At 43.0% G+C, this 16,891-nt stretch overlaps 1 protein-coding gene across 6 annotated transcripts in view; it reads right to left on the bottom strand.

Annotated features, from left to right (window-relative positions):
* The window catches only part of ELMO1 (engulfment and cell motility 1), a 586,055-nt gene that overhangs the window by 29,893 nt on the left and 539,271 nt on the right, over positions 1-16,891 (bottom strand). For all 6 annotated transcript variants that reach the window (XM_011950145.1, XM_011950144.1, XM_011950143.1 and 3 more), the window contains 2 exons: positions 11,156-11,319; positions 3,566-3,678 (listed from right to left, as the gene is read on the bottom strand). In XM_011950145.1, the coding sequence (XP_011805535.1) occupies positions 3,566-3,678; positions 11,156-11,319 (277 nt within the window). The remainder of the gene's footprint in view (positions 1-3,565; positions 3,679-11,155; positions 11,320-16,891) is intronic.

Here is a 16,891-nt window from a genome sequence, read left to right as displayed (position 1 = left end):
TGCAGGTTAGTGGCCTCCAATGCCACTCCACCTCCTGTGTTTAAAATCTATATTCTGGCCAGGTGCAGTGGCTCACGCCTGTAATCCTAGCACTTTGGGAGGCGAGGCAAGTGGATCATCTGAGGTCAGGAGTTTGAGACCAGCCTGGCCAACATGGTGAAACCCCGTCTCTACTAAAAATACAAAAAATTACCCGGGCGTGGTGGTGGGTGCCTGTAATCCTAGCTACTTGGGAGGCTGAGGCAGTAGAATTGCTTGAACCCAGAAGGCAGAGGTTGCAGTGAGCCGAGATCATGCCATTGCACTCCAACCTGGGTGACAGAGCAAGACTCTGTCTCTAAACAAACAAACAAAAAAATTCTATATTCTGAGGCACTACGAGCTAAAATTAATAGCCAACATCATCAATGAATGTTTGATAATCTGCCAAGCATCAAAGTGCTATAGATGTATAATTTTACTTACCCCTTACGGCTATTTGATAGAGGAACTAACATCATCCCCATTTGAAAGAAGAAGAAAGAGAAGCACAGACATTGAGCAGATTACCCCAGGCTACCCAGCTCCTGAGTAGGGAGCAGGGACTTCAGCTCAGCTTAATTGTGTCTTTTGAGATATATTACCTCCCAGTTCTTATGTGGTTAGAATTCCCAGAAACCCAGATCTGTAAATGTCTGCATCTGATTATTCCAGTAGCAGAGCTGCACATGAGACAGGCAGAAGGATCGCCAAGTATCAACTCAGGGATCTTCTAGCCAAACGTGGCATAGTCGAGTACTCTCTATTTGTTCCTTCACTTTCCAGTTCTGTGGAACTGTAAGTTCTTTCATATTTTCCCTTATAAAGTTAACTACTTAAATTCACTCATCTGTGTCCTACTCACTGTCAGACAAGTTTAAAGGGAGTATGGTGCTGGCTCCTGCACTGGGAGTGTCTGCTCTTGAACCTGTGATGGCATCTGGCAGGCGGTTGTCCATCCCAGTCTGAGGTCTCATGTAGAAGTGCATCTTTCTCGAAGGGATTAAAAATGTCATGTTCTCATTAATCTGTGTAAATCTAAATGGAATGTTTTGATGGGGTGATAGGAAACCAATTTCATCACAGTCTGCTTTGAATCCCTATTTTTAAGCACAGAGCCAGTCACCAGATTTCAAATCCATTTACCAAATACCAAAAAGCGTTCCTTTCTGCACTCGGAAGGATCATTTTGTATTAAACACAGATGGTCATGCTCCCTAGGGAGCTCAACTCATAAATTTATAATCTGGATGCTAATTTTTTTTGTTCAGGAGGTAGTTCATTATTAGAAAATTGGAAAAATTTACAGATACGGGACTAACATTTTTTAAACAACAACAACAACAAAAACACTGTTAATTAATACATCTAGAAACAGGATTATTCCGATAGAACCTATCCACTTCAACCTAGTCAGGGAATTCTCATGACGCAGTAGACTAGAAGGTGAAATTGGTGCTAGCAGCTAGGTTGTGAGGGATTCTAGCTGGGCAGCAGTAGAAGCGTTGGGTGTCTATTTGCCATTTCCCATCCCCAAACTTCTGTGTCCTTTGCCCAATGTCAAGTAAGTAAAAATCTTATAAATCATCTTTATGGGGGCAATATATCCCAAACATTGATTTTTTCCAAAGGCAATAAAGACATCAGGGCATACAATCGGCTCTCTGACTAAATGAGCTCCTGGATCCCCTAATCCTGTCCTCCCACTTTACAGATGAGAACTTGGGGCCTTGAGAGGTCATGTGTCCTTCTAAAGACACCTAGATGGTTCATTAAAGAACTGAGAAGCCTGGCACCAAGTCCACTCATTCTGGCTCACTGCTTTTTTCCTACACAATCTTAAAGAACAATAGTAGCTCCCTTTCTTTGCTGTTTATTGTTGTTACATTCATAATCATCTGTCTTCCTCACGATAGCCCTAGGAGACAGGCATTGCCATCCCCATTTCAGTTGGGGAAACTGCCCAAGGTCACACAGCTGGACAGGTGTAGAGGCAAGACTGCACCCACATTGCCCGGTTCTGGGGCTATGTCCTTGCCACTGAGCCCTGTGGTCTTCTTGGAACACCATTTACTCCGACATGATACCTGATGCAAGGAATGAGATGAGAGGAGGGCATGAACTCATCCTTCAGTGGCTGAATGGGAGGGAGGAGTTCCCTCTTCCACTGCTCTCACTAATAGGAGGCTTTCTCTGTAACTCAGCCCTTATTATTCTGCCCATTGTCCTCTCCCAAGGCTTAGCCTGAAATTCACTCAAAGAGCTTCTCATCCTCTGTGAAGAAACTGCATTTTCCTTCCTCCAGGAAGTTCTGCCTTCAGAAGTTCCTCAATGTGATGTTTAATGGTGACATGAGAAACACTTCCAATTTACTGAATATGCAGCACAGGACAGTTAAAGTAAATGGCCGGGGGATGAGTTCAGCTGACAAACACAAAATGGTTTTTGTCATTAGTGGGTGAGCTCTGTGGCTGAGCAGGGCATCCAGCAGGTTTCAAAATATCTGCCAAAGTGTCTCCTGGGCCATAACTGGTGTTCTTAGTATAGTTGCTAATGCCTGTGCTTGCTCCTGCCTCTTCTTCAGTCTCTTTGCCTCTTTCCAAATCTTACTTTACAGTTTTATGTTCTGGCTATTTGCCTCTAGGAGTGTGTGGTATGAAGACTCTAGCTGTGCAATCAGCAGCATGTCAAGAGAGCAGGATAACAGTCAAGGGTGCTTTACTTGTCCAGGAAAGAAACAGCCAGACATGTTTCTCACCTGTTGAGTCTAGTCTTTGGACATTCATTTGGATTTGACATTTTGAAGTTAGAATTTATAGAGACAATTCAGAAATCTGCCTTGAGAAATTATGTAAGTGATGCTACCCAATCTTAGTTCACTGTTACTTATATCCCCATATAAAATAATTCTGTCCTAGAAGAGAAGCAGTGTGGGGGATTTGACAATAAGGGCCATCCACGCTGAAAGCTTCAAGATCAAACCCAACAGTGGGTGCCAGCTCTCCTGCACCAAGGGCAGTCATTAAAAGGAAGGGTCCTGCAGCTGTGGAGTTTGAATCCTTGCTCTTCTGTGACTTTGGGCCAGTTTCTTAGCCCTTTAGTGCCTCCATTTCCTAATCTGTAAACCGGGCATAATCTTAGTAGTTACTTCGTAGGGTTACGGTGAGGATAAAATGCATGATAAAATAATGCATTGTAACAGGTATCGGCCAGAACATAGATCTGGAAGTCAGAAGACTAGAGTTTCAGAAGCACCTGGCACATGGTAGGCTCATATACATGTCAGCTATTGTTGACACCACCATTAGCAGTTTTGTGGCACTAAATGGCAAAGAATGGCTCTTCATTTCTGTGGCTCTTCTGGTAATTGTGGACTTTGATTCTCTCTGGGTGTGTATGGGAAGCAGAAACGACCTAGACTGCTATTCCCGTCCTGAGTACAATGCTGCATGGCCTACCCTTAAACCAACACCACGCCCCTGTGATTCTCCAGGGAGCAGGCCACTGTTTACCCTGTCCAAGTTTGGACTGTCCCCAGAAACAATACCTTGCCTCCGCCGGGCGTTGAGTTTCCTAAAGCAGGTCCCTTCCACGAGGCGGTTCAGGCGTTGCTGTTTGATCAACTCTAAGATTTCTGGCTGAATCTTCTCCTTTAGTTCCCTGTTAGAGGAAAAACACATTCCACAGCATGCCTTGAGAAACAGAGTGTGGCTTGGTGGGCATCATGGGCAGACAGGCAGGGGAGAACAAGTGCATCTTTTCATGACCATCTCTAATACCTCCAACTTGGGGCTTTAGAGAAGTGTTTATTAAGAGTCAGTGGCCAGGGACGTAAGTACAACACCGCAATAGATTCTGTGACATTTACAGAATTCCACAAAGCAACAGCCACTTCAGTGATGTTTTTCCGGAGCTAAGTGTCCTGAGAAATTTCTTCTTTTATTTTACAAATCCACAGATATAAACTTCCACAAAAATCCATTCAGCACTGCTAAGACAATCAATCCTTGGTCAACTTTTTTCCCCTGTACCAGGTAAACTCTGAGACTGTATTTGTGATCTGATTAAACAGGCATATTAGGCAACCACACGATTACTATTCCACAGCAAACACTGTACAGTGAGCAAACCACAGGACCACTTTTGCTTCCAATTCCGTCATTCACAAATGCGGACAACACTGTCCCAGATTCTAGCCCACAGAGACTGAGATAATCATGGGATAAATGAAAGATTATTTGCATCTTGTCTCAGGCTAATGCAATATAATTTAGTTTGAGATCCATTATGCTGCAAAGATATCATGATAGAGTGAAATGGTTTTCAATTTTTTTTTTTAGAGCAGAAATTTTTATCACAGGAAATTTTACATAGCACCCTAGCATGTGAGTCTAGTAGAGCCAAAACTATTCTAGTTGAAGCTGGACAGAGAGACCCAGAGCCCATTCCTCATAGCAGTGTTCTAAGAAACATTGGCCAGAACATAGATCTACAAGTCAGAAGACTAGAGCTTCAGTCTAGGCTCTGCCCATGACTAGCATTTCACATAGCTCATCTAAGTCTCAGTTTCTTCATCTATAAGATGGGAGTAAGAATCTTTCCTGCTGTGACTCCCAAATGAGACAGAGTACAAGTCTTTATTAAGCACTGAGCAGGAATGTAAGGCACAACTGAATTTGCTTTGGTGACATTCTCTCCTTTCCTCAAGCCAAACAGTTCATAGGCCTATATTACCCTGTAGTCAAGGCTCACACATTCATCAGCTTCCACCTTAACTCTGGACCTGTCCTGATGCTGAACTGCCAGCAACCTGTTCTCACATGGTGCTCCATTCCAAGGTGAGAAAGGGACTCATGCTTGTTGGACACCTACTATGAGCCGGGTAGTGCAATATGCAGTTTTAGCTCATTTAATCTTCCTTCCCTCCTTCCTGAAAATAACAGCTTTTGGGGAAGGTATTAATTTCATCATTCCCATCTTACAGAAGGGGAAACAACTCACGGAGGTTATGTGTAGAATATGGGCACAGACTTAGGTTTTCCTTGTGCAAACTGCTTTGATTTACTCCCAGAAAAAAGAAAAAAGTTACATAAAAGGATAAGGCCATCTAACAGGGTATTCTAGTGCTCCATTAACATTTTTTTGAGGCTCAAGTGCCCTCAAACATTCTCTCATTTGATACTGTTGCAACTGAACATCTATAAAGCATAATATGGAAATTCAGTCCTAATAATGGTTTGGGACATTTGTAAAGTCTTCCCTGTACAGGTCTCTTGGGGTCTCATTTCAGATTTTCAGATCACTAAACTATGTATCATCAGCGCTTAGCTCTTCTAAAATGGACTCAGTAAATTGCAGCTTTGATGAACCCTGCACTGAGTGGAAAAGAAAGTTGGTAGCTGCCAGGGAGTTGCACACAGCAATAAATCACTGCTCCCAACTTCAAAGTCCAGGTGACCGGGCGCAAACAAAAACATGGTACCAGAGGATGGAGAAAATCTGGGAGAAAGAGCTTTGGAATTTCATCAATTCTTAGGTTATAGATATATATATTTAAATAATAGTTTCACTAGGCCAGGGTTGAGTTATTAAAATGGAGCAGAGGATGCAGTGATGAAGACCAAGAGAAGGAAACAACTGAAGGAATTCTGAGTAATCTTAATTGATGCTTTATGACTTTTTCGTGTAAGACCCACAGGTGCCTGCCACAACACATTTCATCATGGAACCATATTGTGAGGATGCACTATCAGAATAAGAGAATCTGCTGCTACAAGAATTACTCCTTTTTTGTTGTTGTTTTTATAAACCCCCAAGGACTCCAAAATGTGACCAGGCAATGAAGGAAACAAGACAGCTCTTTCCTTCTATTGCACTACCTGGCTCATAGCAGGTGCCTACGAGCTCTTTCCTTTTCGAAGCAATTTCTTCTTTCCTGGCAAACAGACTCAGTAGCCGTAGAATTCATACATGTTAAGAAAACATAAGTAAGCCCTACAGTATGTTTCTGTGGCTGATATCTGCCCTCTGGGGTAAGCTAGGTAATAACCTCATGGGCTATAACTGGGTTTTGAAATTCTGAGCTTGGGGTCAATCAGGCCAGAGCTATGGGTTTACTAGCTTTGCTTTGATAAATATCTTTCTCATTCTATCCAAAGGCCTTGCCAATAAATAAAAGGAAGAAGATTAAAGGAGAGAGGATTTAAAGAGTGTGTGAAGAGCAATTCAAAGTCTAGCACTGTTTCTGGAAAACAATTTCAAGTTCAGGTCCAGTAAGGCCACTGCCATACACAGAAGGCAGACAGCACTATTAGACTGGTGAGATTCCTTCTTTGACTTGGGGTCTGCGCTACTGAGCAACTACCCACTGTCCATCTCTCTGCTGAACTCCAAGCTCAGCTGTCTGACTGTCTAACTGGACGTCTCGTAGCTTCACATATCCAAAGCCGAACTTCTGATCCCCTGCTCCACTTGGTCTTTCCTTTAGTTGTTAAGGCCCAAAACCAGGAGTTCATCCTTGACTTCTCTCTTTCTCTTACATCCCTAGATATTTCCTAATCAATCAGGAAATACCTTTGTCCCTTCTCTTCAAAATGGACCTCATTTTCAGTACGCTATAATCATTTCTCATCACCTCTTGATTGGGTTATTAAAATAGCTTTCTCATTGATTTCCCTGCTTCCAAAAACTTGCTTTCTTAGAGTCTATTTCCAATACAGTATCAGAGAGATTATTTAAACACCTAAGTCACATCACATCATTCCTTTGCTCAAAACCCTCCAATGGCTCCCCAACAAGGCCTTGTGTAATGGAGCTCCCTGCACCTTTCTGGCCTCACCTTCCATTGCTCTCTCCCCCTCAGTTATTTTGCTCCAGTCACACTGGCCTCCTCTTTATTCACTAAACACCCAGACCTCTCCAACCTCAGGGCCTTTGCCCTGGTGGTTCTCTCTGCCTGGAATACCCTTCTCCCAAATACCCACATGGCCTGCTCCCTTAGTCCCTTACAAGTCTGTACTCAATTGGCACCATCCTAATTAGAGAGAGCTACTTTAACCAACATATTTAAAACTGCACTCTATTTCCCTTATCTTGCTTTGTGCCTCCACTGCATGTATCTCCTCTTAACACGCTATCATCTTATTCACCGTGTGTGTTGCCTTTTCTCTCCCTACTAAAATATAATCACTGTGGGGGCAAGAAATACGTCTGTTGTCTTCACTGCTGAATTGCCAACACATAGAATAGTGTCTGGCACGTGGCAGGCGCTCATTAGATATTTGTCAGTTGTCCGAACACTGAACATTGTATAACTGACCAGACTGTCTCCCTTGCATTGGTTATGAGAAAGCTCTGAGTGAAGCATGTGGCAGATCTTTAGCGAGGATGCAGATTTGCAGGGTAGGCATCAGTTTTATTCCTGGCTTTGTTTGTTTTTGCTTTTCTTTACCACTGATTTCTGTTGTACTTTCTAAGACAAGGGAGAGGCATACAGTAATACAAATACATGCACAGTGTCAGTTTTATCATTTACATATCAATAGTATCACAACTTGTTAAATTCTGATTACAGGCTAGTAAGACAGAACATTTCTTCAAGTGAATATTAAGTCCCGGGCATATGATAAGTGCTTTTCATGCATTACCTTGTCAAATCCTTATGACAACCCAATGATGTAGACACTTTGACACTTTTGATATCTTCATTTTTAGAGATGAGGAAAGCAGGCTTAGAATGGATTACATAACTTGCTTACAGAGCCACATTTGTAAATGACCCCAGGTCAGTCTGATAGCAAACTGGGTCGAAGTTTTACACATTTTGCTTCACTGATTTCACTGATGTTTGTCCTTGCATCTCCCCTTCCTCTCCAACATAGTGTTAAATTATCCATTTTTGGACTATTCAAGCTTTTTATAACCATTAACTCCGATTAATTGTGTGGATGGACTTATCTTCCTTGGTAAGTTGCCCTACATAAGACATAACAAATACCTCCTCTTGGAAACAATTAGTCAAGAGCTAAGAAATAAAACAGAGCTTCTTCAACCCACTGAATATATATTCCCCAAAATATTTATTCACATGAAGTTTACATTTTTCTTTTCAGGAAACATAACCATTATAAAACAACAGGGTGTATTAATAGCTCAAGTGGTCTGCATGGAGCTGAGGTTTGCCACCATGCTGTGTGTGGCATACACAGAGGGAGCAGGCAGCCTGATGGCCAGTGGGATTCCCCACTGGTGGTCAGGTGCCAGCCAAGTTGCTGACCCTGTCTGCAAAATGAAAAGCTTGAACTGGATGGCCTTAAGGGTGATTTTCAGCTCAAAAATCCCAATATCCTAACCCTCAAGCTTGGGTTAGATCCATCTCCTCTGTGCTCTTCGTGTAACTAAGCACTGAGCCCAGTCTGTGGTAAATCCCCCACCCCTAATCCTAGCCTGTGACAGAGGGAGACCAAGTGTCTCTGGGTCTCTGCCTGCCCCCAGCACCTTGGGCAGGGCCTGGCATGTAGGAGTTGTTCAATATATGTTTGTGAAATGAACAAATGAATGAAAACAAGCATACATGGTCTACTCCTCTATTCCTTTCTCTTAGGTGACTTGGGTTTATTGTGTGAGCCATTTTGGCAGAAGTTAGACTTCATGTAACCCCATAATGAATTCCTGTCTAGTAGATCACTCTAATAGGCAAAACATACCGCAGCTACCCTCTGTCGGTTTCAGAGGTTGGGGTAATTATCAAACTGGTCCCTGGCCCTCCTGCTTAAATGCTGTGGCTCCTAACCACTCTCTGTGACTTTGCTGCAGCTACAGATATCAGGACCTCCAGTGGGCCATGGTACTTCTCGGTCCATGGCTGAGGGATGATGCAAAAGCTACATCCATGCAGAAGATTCCCTTCATATTTGGATTGTTTCAAAGATAAGAGCATCTTATAATACAAGGGGAAAGAAACTTCAGAATGTCACAGGCAAAGCCTTAGGAAGTGAAGATATAAAGCCAAAGTAGGAGTAAAATGTTCGCACTTGCCATGAGGTTAACATTCTTAACTTGAAAAAAGTCAAGGTCAAACATAATTCATCAAATGTAATTCAGAGTCACTTGCCTTAATGGAAGTGATTCTGCAAGTCTCCCTTCAGGTTTTAAGATTTATTATCAAAAGCATAATAAAGCGTCCTATGTTTATACATCTGCTGAAACATGTTATGAAATTCAGTATACTGTAGGCCCTGGGATGGGGCAAGGAGCCATTGTCCCTCTTTGCAGGTGAGAAACTGCATCTCTGAGGAGCCAGTCACTTATCCAAAGTGCATCCTGCTTGGTGTTTCTAGCTGTTACCGTCTTCTGGCTGAGGACCAATGCAAAACCCCAGCAGTATCTCTTGTCAAGGCTAGCTGATGCTTATGCAGGTATGACTTAGGTTTTGCAATGATGAAACCAAAGCACCTTGGAAGCATTTTCCCTCCCCAGCTGACTGACTTCATGCCAACTAGTCTGCAGGGTTCTACTCCACAGTTTCTAACAGTGCTTCTTAAGATTGGAAAACAAATGTACAGATGTTACTTATTAGCTATTGTCCTTTTAGACCTGTGCATTTTTTTTTTTTTTTTTGAGACGGAGTCTCGCTCTGTCGCCCAGGCTGGAGTGCAGTGGCCGGATCTTGGCTCACTGCAAGCTCCACCTCCCAGGTTCATGCCATTCTCCTGCCTCAGCCTCCCGAGTAGCTGGGACTACAGGCGCCCGCCACCTCACCCGGCTAGTTTTTTGTATTTTTTTGTAGAGACGGGGTTTCACCATGTTAGCCAGGATGGTCTCGATCTCCTGACCTCGTGATCTGTCCGACTCGGCCTCCCAAAGTGCTGGGATTACAGGCTTGAGCCACCACGCCCGGCTGACCTGTGTACTTTTTAAACCTCATTTTAGTCTCTCACATTGCAAAGAAGCTTGGGCAGGGCAAACAAAATATTAGCTGAGGGGTCAGTACACTCAAGGCTCAGTCCTGGCTCCTCCACTTGTTAGCATGGTCCTCACCCCTCCAGACTAGCGTTTGCATAGGAATAAGACCTGCCTATCCTAGCCTTTGCATGGGAGTAAGGCCTGCCCATCTCACAGGGATGTGAAGAAATGAAATAGCATGAAGGGTGCTTTACAAATTGCCAAGCATTAGAAGTGTCAAATACTGCAGGTCAACAAACAAAAAGGGAAAGAATCAGAAACAGAAAGAGAGCATGTGTGTGTGGTGGGGGAGTATAGCCTTCAGAATTAAAACTATGTTACAAGTTGGCTTCCTGCAAAAGCTCAGAAGAAGCTGTGTCCAGTCTTCTGAGGACAAAATGAGAATAAATATCAAACACATAGGCCTTTCCCTATTTTTTTCCTCTTTAAAATTGACCCAGCTCTTAGAACAGGACAAAGGAAGAGAAACAGAGCAGTTCTAAGAAAAGATGAAGCCAGCAAAATACCCTTCATGTGTGAGTTCAGAACATTTTAAAGATTGGAATACATGAAATTTTGCAATGGTTGCAAGTGGCATTTCTTGCCAAGTCCTGTGAAGGGGAGCATGCTGCCTCCCACTGTAGGACTGTAGGTTCATAGTCATGACGGCCATATAGCATGCTGTGATGCCAACCAGTGCCAACAGGGCAAAAAGGAGGTAGTTCACTGTCTTCCTCTCAAGCTCTCACTCCCACTCATTTGGACTCATGCTACTTTCATTTTCATATTGCTTTACCTATGGATGGGCCTCACTCTGGCTGGCTCAAATGGTCTTGCTATTCAAAGGGTACCCACATGAAATACAGTTTTACTGGACAAAGAGAAGAAAAAACAATTGTTCCAAGTGTTGGAAAAGGTCCAAACTTTTAAGCTACAAATCCCTGGAAGACTTGCCACTAACGGGGCCAGTTCCTGGTTTAGATCCATTCTTCCAGCACCTGGCCCACTCCACTCAGCCCAGCCCTTCCTCAAGGAGCTGCTGAGACTCCCCTAACTAAATGGAGATCCCTCGGAATGTCTTCTGCTGGCCTTCCCTGAGGAGCTCACGACACAGCCCGCTTCGTGATAGGCGATCATTCGAGAAATAGTGGGTTAGAGTCTTTTCGGAGATAGAGGTCAATACGGGGTAACTTACAAAATCGGGCGGGACTGGAAATCTTCCTGGTTCATCCTCTCGGACTGGCGGATTTTCAGGATCTCGGTGTAGCTCAGGTTCTGCAGTTTGCTCTTGAACTGGTCCAGGGAGCTAGGCTTGGTTGTAAGTGCTCTCATAACCTGCTCCTTCACCACCTGCATTACCTGCAGATGAAAGGAAAACCATCATTTTCCTGGGGGCTGACCTTTGCCGTTCAGAAAAGTCTTTCCAAGTTAAGGGCTCCCTGCTTCCCTGGTGCCCTCTGCATGCATGCTCAATAAGAACCTTGAGCGTGCTTTTCCAAAAGAGTAAACTTCCATCATGCCCATCTTTCATTTTCTCTTGTATTGCTGGAACACAAGAAAGGAAATGGATTGATAACAGGGAACTGGTAGGGTGGGGAATCTCGGGGTGGGAGGCGGACTCTACTTGCTTGACATATTATGTGATTGCTGCTGACTCAACATTGTAAACAATGCCAACTCAAGAGTCAGGAATGAACGAAGGCCAAGCAGCAGCTAGAGCCCTGCATAGTAATTATTTTTTTCCAGGAGAAAATCACTGAGATACAATTAACTGTGGAAGTTTGGTTGGCGCTGCTTCAAATGAATGTGAACAGATACTCACACCCCCCTCTCCCAGACTGCTTTCCCCATGTAGTTAGGGCCTGAGTGTTCATACTAATTATGCATTTGGAAATGTACATGTGGTATTGCCTCTTTGAGCCAGGCGCTAAAAAAAGAGGTTTATTAAATTAGAACAGACATATCCCACTGGAAGCTTCAAGAAAAAAGAAGAATATGGTAATTTTCTGCCTCAGGACAGGGCTAGCCCACAAGGAGGCAATTAACCACTGCCTCTATTAATGTGGGTTCATCTTCATCAGGATGCACACAGCAGGAAAAGACTAGAAAAAAACAGAAGCATTTCAGAGTGGAATCTTGCTGCTTCTTTTTTCACCCTCCATTACAGATGATAGCAACAAGTGATACCATTTATAGGAATCTATGTGCCAGATGCTATGGTAGGTGCTTTATCTATGTTTTCTTTCTTTAGCCACTCAAATCTATGAGGTAGATATTACCATCAGCTCCACTTTACATATGAAGAAACTGAGGCTTTGAAACCTTAAGAAACTTCAAAATCATACCATTGGTCGTTAAGTGGCTGAGCTGGTATTGGATAGCAGGATTGTAAACACCTGACTATGCTGCCACCTATGCCACCATTCTTCGTGTCATTTGGGAACTTAAAAATAAGGCAAACCACAGATGCACTCCTGCTATATGTTGAATTCTGTGCTAGGCAGTTTGCTGTTTATCACCTTATTTAATCCTCCCTCCAATACAGTAGAGGTGCTATTACCACTATGTAAAAGAAAAGGAAACCAACTGAGAAACGATTGATGACTTGCCCCAAATCATAGATATGTAGTTGAATCCTAGGATCCTAAGCAACCCAAGAGGATGGATTTGGCATAGACTAGATGTTGAACAAATACGCATATGATGTATTTCTTGCCTTCTATGAACTAATGGTCTCAGAAAGGTGGACATGGCCAAGGATCATTACAGTAGAAGTGCAGAAAAGATAGAGATGACAGGCTGATGGACTTTGTTGGCAGGTAGACAGGCTTTTCATTGAAGACATTTCATGGGAAGGGAAATAAATGAATAATCTGGAACACCACTGTGTATCAGCTGCTTTGAACCTGGGTTGCATCTGAATTGGAACTAGTCGCATAAGCATTGTTTCATGCCCCCAGCATAATGTCATACAGGCAAATTTCCAGTTGATCTTTCACCAGATCTGTTTTTTTGTTTTTTTTTTTTTTAACTTAGGCAAAATGCCAAATTTGGAGTGCTTGACAAATTTGGAAATTGTGACCATCTAACATCATGTAGCATAAATGATTAAATTTGGTCAAGGTTGAGCTATAATGCTTTGCTGTATCATATGAGGGGCACCATAGGGCGTGCTGCTTTGCCCACTTAGAGAGACTCAGAATTGAGCCAAGCAGATCATTACTGTTTGCCAATGATATCTGGCTTTCTTGTGGGAGGCTGGACATGACGAGAGACAAAGATATAGTGGTAAGATTACCAAAAATGAAGATATGATTTTCAAACAGAGTCAGGTTAAAGCTCAGAGTTTTAGAGCGATCTCCACTCCCCTCATTTTACAGATGAAGAAGGTGATTCCCTCATGTCATGTGTTTCTTAAGGGGCTGTCACAGAGATAATGGTGATTACACCACATCTGCCTAGACACAGCAATGAGCCAAAGTGGTCATGTGACCCGAGCTGACCAATCAGCATCCTTCCCCAGACTTTTCTGCCCTGAGGCAGACCTGAAGCATGCTCTCTTTCCCTCAAATTGAGAACTGTAAGACTATATCCCTTCATATATAGAAAAGGGGAAGATAATGAGACCAATGCCAGTAGAAGCACACAGAAGAAAATAGACGTGTGTGTGTGTGTGAGAGAGAGAGAGAGAGTGTTAATAATTAAGCCTTGTTCAACTGTAAAGGTGATTCAAGTCCTGCATTTGGTTGTTTGGTTACAAGAGCCTTTTTTTTTTTTTTTTTTTTTGGAAGATGGCTTGGATGATGGTTTGACTGTTCCTGTCACTTGCAACCAAAGAATCCCAACAAATACATACAGTGATGTCCAAGAGGAGGACCAGCTGTGGGGCTGAGATTGTCCAGGGAAAGGGAGGAGTAGGAGAGGGAAGCTGGATAGAAATAGCAAAGTTAATTCAACAAGTGACTTTTAAAAATCGCCTGCATTTACAGGCTCATGGGTGCACCTCTGCATGGAAATCACGATGATCCCTCATGGAATGTGGGGAACTCTTTGACTCCTACTTATAGGTTATGCTTAAAATCCACTCCTAGAGCCCCATTCCTCTAGCTTAAGACTTTGATCCTTGCTAGATGCAAGAATACATAAATAGAATAATCTTTTGAATTTTCCCCAAATCACTTATACTTCAGTTTGAAGAAAGTATAGAACTTTTCCTAAGACCAGGTTGATAGGGAGAAGGAAAAAGCAGGCACCTGGCCCCAGAGGAAGGGATGTAAGCAGTGGGTATAAAGCACAGGACAGAGGTTGGTGGAGTGAAAGACTAGCTTCACCTACTTCACTTCATAGTTTTGTTGGCACCAGCCCTGAGAAGTTCTGTGGTCACTCTGCATGTCAAGGAAAATAACCTCAGTGCATTAATTTTTTTAAGAAGAGAAAAGAGTTACATAAGTCAAACATTCCTCTGTGCCTTTGCAATTTAGCTACAAGGTTTACAACTGATAGCTTTATGTCTCTGTTAATGTTTTGCATGTGCAAGACATTCACAAATCAAGACATTCACAACCACCATCCTTAACTCTATCTTCCTTAGAAAACATCACGCCTTTTACTATTTGTTTGAAAAATCCACAGACGGTGTTGTGGAGGCATCAGAAAATCAATGGAATTCAGCTTTTAGTTACAGTAACGTGCTTTGACACAGACATCAAAGAAAGTACGCTCTTAGAATCTGCATTCGCTGTTGGTATTGCCCCCTCATTCAATCGATGTCTGGACCCTGTCAGTGGTGTGTTTCTGGAGTCTTCTTAGCCCATATTCTCTGTAATAATGTTACATATTACAAAAAAAGTGAGAGTCCCACAAGACATTTGTACTTCAAATTGAGAAATCCTTTTGGCTCCTTGGAAGACCGGGTTAAAGGTACGAGCATAGGAGGTTCCTAAATGGAATCCAGCATTCTGGCAAAGTCCACCTATGTCCCTGCTCTCATTGTTGGTCATGTAAATGTGCTCCTGTGTTTTATCACAAGACCTACTGAGTCTACATGTGCTCCTCATCCAATCAGTTCTCCCATCCTGCCTTTAACCCACAAGCTTCATCCAGCATCATTTATCCATTTTTTCAACAAATGTTTTGTGAGCACCTACTCAGTGCAAGGAATGATGAGACACTGGAGGCCTTGCGCCGGATGAGCTCTCAGCCTGGGACAGTGGAAAGACACATACTTGCCTCACCCAAGGGAAGACGTGATGTCACAGGGGAGCAAGGGGTCAGGTGTTCACTCCACGGACACTTATGGAGCCCCTCCCAAAGGGCTGAGGGCATAGCACCAGGACTTTAGCTGGGGCTGGTGGAAAGGTCACATGCAGACAGGCTGAGGTGCAGGGGAGGGGCCATTCTTGGTGACAGCAGCAGCCTGAGTGAAGTCTTGGGGGGGGAAGGAGAACATAGCTGTGGGTGGGGAAGAGTGTTCGGCAGTTTTGTTTAGTTGGAGAAATCAGCTGGAGCTGCAAGGTGTGGCTGAAAAGCAAGCTGGGTCAGATGGGGGATGGCTTTGATGGCTAAAATGAAAAATTTGGATTTTTTTTGTTTGTTTCTGTAACTAAGGATATGTCACCAGAGGACTTTGGGGTCTGTGAAGGAATTTGATAATATAAAGTATGTTGGAACGCTTACAAAGAAGTCATTATTTCTGCTCTAGTTGGGGTAAGGAGGGGATGTTACAGAAGTCTCCATGGCTGAGACAACATTTTGCTTGGAGGATGAATGGGAGTTACTCAGGTGAAGAAGAGGGAGAAGGGGATTCTAAGCAGAAGGACCAGCATGAGCAAAGGCAAGGAGGTAGGACGTACATGCTTCAAGCATGGAAGAAAACATGCTTTTGGAGTCTACATTAGTAGCTTTTGGCAAACAGATAGGTACTAGCTACAGTATGGCTTCTCAGCCTTTAGAACCCAACGCGTGATTTTGAATCCAGCATGCGTGTTTCCTGGGGCTTTGACCTTCCTCAAGACACTCAATCTCTCTCAGACTCATTTTTACTATCTTTACTCATTTTTTTTTTTACCACTCCTAAACTAGGAGTACTAATCATTTAGAATTCAAACAGTTGTAAACTGGATAATGTCCCACATCCTTAACGGTACATACTGGATATCTAACAAATGTAAGTTCCTCTTCCTAAGCCTTAGTTTGCTCATTGTAGAGTGCTAGTAATAATAGAAATTCACAGCATTGTGAAATCTAAAGAAAATATTATAGCCAAAGTACCTAGTATACTGAAGAGAACATTAATTAGACACTCAACCAATGTCAGCTCCCTTACAATCCCAGAGGGAATTTACATATGTAAGAAGCTTCTCCTGTAAAAATATTTTGGACAGGGTATTCCTGGGCCACACATGCATCAGCTGGCAACTTGGTAGGAATGCAACTTCCTGGGCCTACCCCAGATTTACTGAATCTGAAATGCTAAGAGTGGCACCCAGCAATCTATGTTAACAGTTCTCTAGGTGATTTTAATGCATGCTCAAGTATGAGAACTACTGATTTCGGCAAACATCCAGCACCCCTTCTGAGTCTTCCATATGGCATCTACATCTTCCAGCGAGTCTTGTCATATCACCAGCAAGCAGTGAAGCTAGTTATTGGTGTACATTTCATGCTGTCTAGATTGTAAGTCCCTGGAGGGCAGGAACTATTTCTTACTTGTATGATGGCCCATAGTACTTAATACAATATATTCCAGAGTGTAATATGGTTGGTATGAGCAATGCCAGAGGCTTTTAGGCTCCCACCTTTCATCTGTAGATTGACACAACAAATAAGTCCTTAGCAGAATGATGAGTCTGCCAACCAGTTTATAAAACACACTTTCACAAAGCCAAAGAACAAAGCCTGTGGCCGTGGGATGGTGTCTTAGGGCTCCAGA

The sequence above is a fragment of the Colobus angolensis genome, unplaced genomic scaffold (assembly GCF_000951035.1).
Source record: "Colobus angolensis palliatus isolate OR3802 unplaced genomic scaffold, Cang.pa_1.0 Scaffold302, whole genome shotgun sequence".
NCBI classification, from domain to species: Eukaryota; Metazoa; Chordata; class Mammalia; order Primates; family Cercopithecidae; genus Colobus; species Colobus angolensis.
This window is presented reverse-complemented; position numbering and strand designations above follow the sequence as displayed.